General features: G+C 49.1%; 1 protein-coding gene across 1 annotated transcript; it reads right to left on the bottom strand.

Moving 5' to 3' along the window:
- Positions 1–5,407: 5,407 nt before the first annotated feature.
- On the bottom strand, positions 5,408–8,406 carry MCHR1 (melanin concentrating hormone receptor 1). The gene is given in 4 exon segments (XM_032492308.1): positions 5,408–6,894; positions 8,136–8,239; positions 8,241–8,379; positions 8,382–8,406. Coding segments are annotated over 4 exon segments (1,248 nt in total). The 3' UTR covers positions 5,408–5,914.
- Positions 8,407–9,484: the final 1,078 nt, after the last annotated feature.

The following is a 9,484-nucleotide window of genomic DNA, read 5'->3' as shown; positions in this document are numbered from 1 at the left end:
AATTCCACCTGGGAGAGGAGAAGGAGTTCTTCAGGCCAGGGAAGCACAGACAAATGCCAGGAAGTGTGAGGTCCAGGGTATGATCATTGGGCGGGGGGGGGGGGGGGGGGTGAGGCTGGGGCCAGTTTGAGGATAAGGATGTGATCTGAGGGGAGATAATACAGCATGTGGACTTTGGAATCAAGCACATCTGGGTTTGACTTGGCACCGCAACTAGCTCTGTGACCTGGGACAAGTCACTTAACCTCTCTGAGTAATAACTGACCCATCTGTAAAATGGGCATAAAGGACTATCTACTGCAAAATGTTGTTAGGAGAATTGTATTACTAAATAAATACAGTACTTAGCATAGTGCTTGGCATAAGAATGACCTCAAAAAAAATTGAAATTACTCTTTCTTTTTCTTTTAACAAAAGATGCTGCCCTTTTGTGTAGCCTGAGATCAACACTATTCAGCACCAAGGGAGGAGACAGCTGCTCCACCCCACCTCTGAACATCTGGAAAGTTCTTCCCTTGGTTGTCCTCTGAGAGTTAGGCTGGGGCACTCAGGGCAGGTTACCCATCACTGTTCAAACAGAAATCCCACCTCAGAGGGGAATCACCTCTCCTCCCCCCTCACCATGACCACCACCTCCCATTTCCACAATCTCAGAATTTAGGTATAATTAGCAAGTCACTGCTAATTATAAAATTAGGTCTGGCCTGCTCTCACCAACCACGGTGAGATGCTGCCTTGCTTTTTCTGACCTCCTCAACTCAAGCTCACAGATCAGGTTGACTCATTGCAGATCACAGGCCTAGAGGGAGGAGGTTTTGGAGGACGTGTGGTTCTCCAGCCAGATGCTCAATGAAAAAAAAAATCTCTTTTTGAACAGCAGGGAGGAAGAATCTAGTTTAAAAAAGTTTTTCCTAGTAATAAAGCATAAAAAATTATTACTAATTTGTGTTAAGTAAAATATTTTTGCTAACAATATAAAGGAACCCAATTTTAAAATGGGCAAAGGACTGACAAAGGCTTAATTTCCAGAATATACAAACAGCTCATAAAACTTAATAACAAAAGAACAAACAACCCAATCCAAAAATAGGCAGAAGACCTAAACAAACATTTCTCCAGTGAAGATATACAAATGGCCAACAGGCACATGAAAAAATGCTCAATATCGCTAATTATCAGAGAAATGCAAATCAAAACTACAATCACCTCACACCTGTCAAAATGTCCATCATTAAAAAGTCCACAAATGATAAATGCTGGAGAGGATGTGGAGAAAAGGGAACCCTCCTACACTGTGGGTGGGAATGCAGTTTGCTGAAGCCATTAAAGTTCTTTAAAAAAATAAAAACAGACTTATCATATGATCCAGCAATTCCTCTCCTGGGCATATATCCAGAGGAAGCTCTAATTTGAAAAGATAAATGCACCCCAATGTTCGTAGGGGACTATTTACAACAGATAAGACACAGAAACTACCTAAATGTCCTTTGACAGAAAACTGGATAAAGAAGCCGTGGTATATATACAATGGAATACTACTCAGCCATAAAAAAGAATAAAATAATGCCATTTGTAGCAACATGGATGGAACTGGAGATCGTCATACTAAGTGAAGTCAGCCAGAAAGAGAAAGAAAAATACCATGTGATATCACTTATGTGTGGAATCTAAAGAAATTACACAAATTAACTTATTTACAAAACAGAAACAGACATAGAAAACAAACTTGTGGTTACCAGGGGGTGTGGGAGGTGGGTAGAAGGATAAATTAGGAGTCCAGATTTGTAGATACTAACTACTATATATAAAATAGATAAAGGGGGAGGGTATAGCTCAAGTGGCAGAGCGCAAGCTTAGTATGCATGAGGTCCTGGGTTCAATCCCCAGTACCTCCACTAAACATAATTATAATAATTAAATAAATAAACCTAATTACCCCCCCTGCCAAAAACATACATACATACATACATACATAAATAAATAAAACAATAACTGAAAAAAATAGATAAACTACGTGTTTCTACTGTATAGCACAGGAAACTATATTCAATATCTTGTAGTAACCTATAATGAAAAAGAGTATATGTTTGTATATGTATGACTGAAACATAGTGCTGTACACTAGAAATTGAACATTATAAACTGACTGTACTTCAATTAAAAAAAGGAAAAAAGAAAAAAAATGGGCAAAGGACTTGAATGGACATTTCCCTGAAGAAGATAGACTAATGCCAATAAGCACATGAAAAGATGTCCAACATCACTGATTACTAGGGAAACGTAATTCAAAACTGCAGTGTGACCACTTCACACTCATTAGGAGAGCTATAGGCTTTTTTTTTAATAGTAAATAACAACTGTTGACAAGAATGTGGAAAAATTGGAACCCTCATGCTTTGCTGGTGGGAATGTAAAATGGTACAGCCACGACGGAAAACAATTAAACACAGAATTGCCATGCGATCCAGGAATTCCACTTCTAAGTGTACACACAGAAGAACTGAGAGCAGGATCTCAAACAGGTGGTTGTCTGCTCATGTTCATACCTGGCATTATTTACAATAGCCAAAAGGTAGAACTAACCTAAATGTCCATTGACAGAGGAGTTGATAAACAAAAGCTGGGACACACATACAATGGAATATTATTCAGCTTCAAAAAGAAATGAGACTTTGATACCTGCTACAACAGGGATGAACCCTGAAGACATTATGCTGATTGAAAAAATGCTATAGGACTCTAGTTCCATGAGGTACCTAGAGTTGTCAAATTCATAGAGACAGAGAGTAGAATGGTGGTTGCCCAGGACTGGATGGGAAGGAGAGAATGAGGAGTTAGTGATTAATGGGTATAGAGTTTCAGTTTGGGAAGTCGCAAAAATTCCAGAGATAGGTGATGGTTGCACAAAAATGTGAATTACTTAGTGCCACTGAATTATACACATTAAAATAGTGAACTTTATATATATAAAATTTATATATGCATAAATCTTTAGCACATATATATTTCAAATATATCTCAAATACATTTTTTATCATTAAATTTGTATATAACCTTTTATTGTGGTAAAATACACATAAAATTGACCATCTTGACTATTTTTAAGTGTCTAGTTCACTTATTATGTAATATATATTTTACCACAATAAAAAAAATATATAACTGATGATGCAGGAAGCAAACAAACAAAAATACCACTGCTAGTCCCTTCACTTGGCAATCTAGGCATTATTTCTTTAGTGAATATCAGTATGTAGAAAGGTTCCACGCATTCACTTGTAACTTTGGTTTGGCTAACCTGTGAGTTAGGAATAAGTCCCTTGACTGTGCAATCCTTCTATCACAGGGCTTTTAGAGACAGAATCCTCACAGCTGGAGAGGAAGTATTTTCTGGGGAGTAGATCTGGGTCTGGGGAATGCTTTGATGGGGCCCAATGGGAAAGAATATTTGTTGGACACGGTATAGCAAAAAGGAGTGTCAGCTGCAGGCCCCCTTCACCCCCTTCTTGGGTCCTCTCTGTATCTCATGGTGGTCCCCACAGTTCCCTGGAGTTCCCAGTACCCACAGCCCCAGGTTCAGTGAGGAGCAAAGGAAAATTCCTCAGAGCCCCCACCAGCCCTGTGAACTGTCCACCATTCCCACCACCAAGTCATGTGTTTCTCCTTATCCAGTGGCTCCTCCAGTGTGTTCAGGTTACTACTGGGTCAGGATGAGGGAGTGATGTGCCAGTAACAGTTCCCTTGACCCCGGTGATAATCTCCCTGCCCTGTTTTCTGTCTCCAGCTCCCAACTTCGCCGCTTCTCCTCATCCTCTCCCCTCTGCACTCCCACCCACTCACTTTCCTGTCCCAGCCCACTCTGCTTCAATTTCAGTTTTCAATACAGGGTTGAGAGTCACTGGGGACTTCAGCAGGTTGTTCGCCCGCCCACTCACCCACCTGTAGACTTGGTCGCTTGTGTTTCCTGGGAGAGGCCATCTCATCTATTTCCTCTCCCAGATTTCTCCCAGGACAGGGACGGGTGTGAGGGAGAGAGACCCTGGGGAAACATTTCATAAGCAAACCAGATGCAGAAAAACCTCCTTTTCTGGAATCAGTGGGTAGGAGTTGCCTCAAGGCTTCCCTAAGAATCTTTTTCTTTTGTTGGATGTGCGTCTAAAATGGATCTGGAGCTTACCCGTAACACCTAGAGATCCCACTGTTAGCAAGTAAGGAAAACTATCCATCAGCTCCGTCCCCTGCACCACCCTCTTCCACCTCCCTGTGCACTGGGTGGAGTGGAATGCACTCAGGAAATACTACAGCTAATGATGATGATTAAAAAGAGCTCCCCAAGACCCCAAAAGCTGCCCAGAAGGTCACTACACAGGCTACCTGCGGCAACTCTGCAGTGAAAAATAACCAGCAAGAAGAGGCTGTGCTGATGCACCTGCTTTAAGGATGCATCAGGACAAGTCAGGAGCTCGCAGTTTGCTCCCACTATCTCATCAACATCTGCTGAGCGCTTCTTGCAGGACTCCTGGCTCCCGGCCCCTCGCATGAAGAAGCTGAGAAGCAGCAGCCTTGGCCGCCGCCCAGAGGCCCCGTCTGTAATCTTCTTGCTCAACGTGGCTCACGCCGGATCTTAGCAGCAGCAAGAGGCAGGCTCTGGCTGCCCCACGAAGCCAGCCAGGTGACCGGTGACTCAGCGGGGGAAGTGAGGATGGGAACATGTGAACCGGGGCCTGGGGGGTCGGCCCTGGTGACAGCCAAGTGCTTTTGAGCAGAAGACAGGAAGCTGAGTCCTGAGAATAAACCCAGCAGCAGAATTTCAATCTAATGAATTCACAGTAATTCCCTTTGTGTCACTGAATCCTCCCTGTGGGTTTAGACAAGCAGATCCCCTGCTTCTTCTTCTAAAATGCAGCCTGAACCAAGGTCTGGATTCCACAGCCAAATGACCCCTCTTCCTTTTCGGCCACCCACCGCTACCCTGACCCCTACTCCCAAGCCCAAGCAATTAAACAGGAGCATCCAGAGAGACGTGGGTGGAGATTTTCCTTTATTCGTTTTTATTTCGCAGAGAAAGGGCTAGAGCAAAAAGATGATGCCAAACACACCAGCCATCAGAATGACCCCTGCACATGTGGGACACTGGTGGCTGCTCACTCTGGATCTGTTGATTGATAAATGTACCCCATGAAGACAATGTCCCCATTACTGCAAAAGCCCCCTGGCCAACCCCCCCCACACACTTTTCTTAATTTCAAGGCCTCCACCCCCACCCACCCCAGGTAGCCTTGTCATTCCCAATAAGTGGATCTCCTAGCAAATCGGGCCTTCACCCCTGTGGACTCAGAGCCTCACCCCCGCAAAATAAGCATGCCTCCCCTAGAGATAAAGGGAAAGGGAAACGGACACAGGATGCTGGAACACAGAGACACGGCATGCTTTATTTTTCATCATTCTCCAGCTTGGGAGAAAAGCAGCCCTCCGTCATACCAATGAGAGATGGGAAAGACTGCAGAGGCCCCACCACCTTCATCTCCCCAGGACCCTGTGCCGTATGGCCCCGCTACTCACACCCCAGCCCTGCCTGTTCTTAAATAAATCCGGCCAGAATCCTTCCACCTCTCCTTTTGGGAAAAAGACATTTGGAAGTTAGCAGAAGTAGGGCTCAACTAAACATTTAAAGCAATCTTCTTGCTCAGTTCTGTTCAACCCAAAGGTCTCCTCCTGCTCTCTCAAAGAGATTTCTGATCCTTGAAGCCCCAAATCTGGCTCTGGGCCTCCCTGGCAATCTGTGGGTCCTATAGTTGCAACCACCCCAGCCTCCTGCGTCCTCCCCGAGGGGTCTTGGGTTTCTCTCAGCATCTCTCCCCATGGTCTGTCGTAGCATCCTGACACGGAGGTGCCCAGTGTGGCAGGGGGCATGTCAGGCACCCTTGCTTTCTGTCCTCTCCTCATCAGCCGTGTGGGCGTTGCTGACGGCTCGGACCTGCCCCTGGGCCACAGGCTTCACTGACAGAACCAAGCGTTTTCGGAACGTCTCACAGAGCACGATGTACACAAAGGGGTTGAGGCAGCTGTTGGCGTAGCCCAAGCTGATGGCTGCATTATACAGGTAGACAAAGGTGAGCGTCGGGCGGCTGATGGACAGCTGGGTCAGCTGGAGCACGTAGTAGGGTGCCCAGCACACAAAGAAGACCAGGCAGATAGCGATGGCCGTGCGGGTCACCCTCTTTGTCCGCAGCCGGATGCTGCGTTGAGAGGCGGGAGCGACCGAGGATGTCATGCGCTGCAGGATCCTCACGTATGCAGCCGTGATGACCACAAAGGGCAGGGCAAAGGCCAGGAAAAACTGGTACAGGGTGAACCAGTACAGGTCAGTGTCTGGGTTGGGCAGGCGGATGCCGCAGCCCACTGTGCCCCCTGGGAAGGGGATGAGCCTGGCGTAGAGCCACACGGGGGTGATGCTGATGAAGGAGAGGGCCCACAGGAGGCAGATCACCAGGGTGGCCACAGAGGGCTTCCGGAACTTGGTGGAGGAGATGGGGTGGACCGTGGCCAGGTAGCGGTCAATGGCCATGGCAGTCAGGATGTAGGTGCTGGTGAACTGACTGTTGGCATCCATGGCCGTGATGAGGGTGCACATGGTCTCTCCAAAGTGCCAGACACCATTGCCCATGAGCTGGTGGATCATGAAGGGCATGCCCAGGAGAAAGAGGAGGTCCACCACCGAGAGGTTGATGATGAATATGTCGGGGACGTTGCTGAACCAGTGCAGCTTGGATTTCTTCACCACTGCAAAGATGACCGTGGAGTTCCCAATGATGCCCAGGAGGCAGATGGTACCGAACACAGAAGGCATGATGATGTTGATGTAGGAGATGCTCCCTGTGCGTGGAGGCGGCCCTGGGGACAGAAGGAGCAAGTGTTGACCATTTGACAAGGACTCTGCTCTCTGGGGGCTGACATCCTGCTGGCGTGCTCAGCCTCCAGCCACGTGCCTCCTTACCTCCTCATCCTCCCTGCCATTTCAGCTCAGGGCCCACCACTCATCTGGAGTCCCCCCTACCATCCTCCCTCCCCACACGGCTGCTAATCCTGCCCCCGTGCCCTCCTGCACTGGTTCCCTGGTCAGTCCCACCAGCGTCTCCCACACTACCTGTTCCTTGAAGGACCAGTCCTCTGTCTCCTGCGTTTTCTCAGAAGTACAGAGTTGAGAACCACAGCTGTCTGCAGAGAATTGTTCTGTGGGCCTCTGGGCTTTACCAGGAAACATCATCAAAATAGCCAGCATGACACGAAAGTGTGCATGTGGGCGCATGCCTGTGAGTGTGGTTTCTCCTTTCCTGTTTGCAGCCCTGAGCATTTCATTTTAGGAATCGCTGGTGGGAAGCCACGCACTGATTCTTGGGCATCTCTGGAGGTGACTGTCTCGTGGAGGCGTTCGCCCCTCAGGGCCACAGCTCTCCCCCGCCCCCCGCCAGTTCCCTCTCAGGGATTTCCATGATCCCTGTCTTCTGAGCCTGGGCTTCCTGAGTGGCCAGAGACTGAAACTGTGTGTTGCAGCCCAGCTGCCTGAGAATTTTTTCCATACAAGCCTTTCCTCTTTTTCCTTCCTTCTCTTCTCCTTCAAAGCTAGAATCCCAGGGCATCTCAGCTATGGAAATATCAGGACGCTTCATTCGCCAGCAAAGTTAATCCCCTCACGGCTCTGAGTTGTCCCTTCCCGTGGCCTTTCCCAGGAGGCAGTAAGGGTGTTTCAGACCCCATAACCCGCAGTCCAAGTAAAAAGCCAAGAGGATCAGTGAGTGAGTAAGCCTCGGGCTGAACCCCACATACCATCCTACAGCTTCTTTGGCTTGCTTTTCTAGCTTGGAATTTTTTTCTGCAACACATCTGTGGAACTCCTCAGCAGTCTGCCCCTGTCTCCCTCGAGGCTGGCCACCATGCCCTGCACTTCCCAACGTGCCTTTGCCCTCTTCTTTGCCCCTGCCCCTTCTCCCCTTCCCCCCTGGGCAAAGCAGACTGCAGATCTTGTCTCCAAGAACTGTAATAAAGTTTCCCAAGCAGTTTGGCTCAGAGGTGACGCCTTCCCACTTCCCACCCCCAGCGCAGTGGAGGAAGGATTCCCCTCCAACCCGTCTCACCGGCCGAGGTGAGGTTATCCGGGCCATCCGAGGTGTTGCTGGCGTTGGGGCCGGCGGGCAGCAGCGAGGCTTCCAGGTCCATCGTGCCGGTGCGCGTCGCCTGCGCGCCCGCCCGCCCCCGCAGGCTGCGGCAGCCTCCGCCCGCCGCGCTGTCCCGCAGCCCGAGCCCGAGCCCCGCAGTCCGCAAGGGGGTCTTCCTCGGCCCCTGCAGCCTCCACGCCTCGGAGCCCCACCGCTCTCCCCTCCCTCCTTCCCCGGCTCCCACTGACATCACCTAGACACATCAACATTAGGAGGCAGATCCTCGTTAACCTCTTCAGTCCCGCGCCGCAGCTCCGACTTCTAACTGCCTGCAGAGCGCAGCGGGCCGGAGCCGGGCTCAGGCAACCCCATCAGGCATGAGGCTTCCTTCCCTCTGGCACCTGGGGCTGTGTCTCCTGTGCCACGGGGAGTGCTGCTTGCTTCATGTGAGGATGCGAGTCTCTGCAAAGGCAAATGGGCTGCCTCCCTCTGGAGGAAAGGAACCTGGCCAGCCCCTCACCCCAGGTACCAGTGCCTGCGCCACTTGGCCAGGCCTGGTTGGGGGCGCTGACTGTTCCCAAAGCTAGGGAATGCCACACTGGACCCAGCATGCCCGCCCCCAGGCACCTGGGCCCCTTCCCAGTGCCCTGACGGATTCCACCCATGTCCCTGCCTAGACTACCAGCGTCCTTCAGAAGCTGACGCGTTGTTGGCACTCAGAGGAGACTCAGGTCACCCAAGTTGGTGATGGCCAGGGTCTTGGAGACCAGAAGGGGACAAACTCCCTTCTGCACAGCATCAGCATGGGCCAGGCTTACAGAGATTTTAGTTTTCTAAATGCTCTGAAATCCTAAAACCTGGAACAACTTGAGACAAACTTCAAAGCAAAGACTCCCAAAGAAATAATCAGGAACAGGCTTTGAGCGCAAAGTATTGAGGGAATTCTCAGGAGGGGCTTTCTGCTGCCAACCTCCAGCGCCCCTCTCAGCCAAGAGCTGCCACCTCACCCCCTGCCAGATTGGGGAGGTCAGAGTAAACACAGTCTGATCTGTACACGCTTCTTCAGTCTTACTTATTTGCTTCATACAACAAATATTTATTGAGTACTTACTACTTGCCAAGCACTGTTCTAGGTTCTGCAGTGAAAAAAAACAATAAAGTCCCTGAATCCCTGTCCTCATGAAATTATTTTGAAGTTGGGGGTAAGGAGAGACAGAAAATATACCCCCCCCCAAAAGACAAATTATGATATTGATGATCAGTACTATGAAAAACTTAAAGGAGGGTGAGGGGACCAAGGAATACCAGAAGTAGGGGGAGGTTGCTAC

The sequence above is a fragment of the Camelus ferus genome, chromosome 12 (assembly GCF_009834535.1).
Source record: "Camelus ferus isolate YT-003-E chromosome 12, BCGSAC_Cfer_1.0, whole genome shotgun sequence".
Classification (NCBI taxonomy): domain Eukaryota; kingdom Metazoa; phylum Chordata; class Mammalia; order Artiodactyla; family Camelidae; genus Camelus; species Camelus ferus.
The sequence above is the reverse complement of the archived record's forward strand: the minus strand, read 5'-3'. Positions and strand labels throughout refer to the sequence as shown.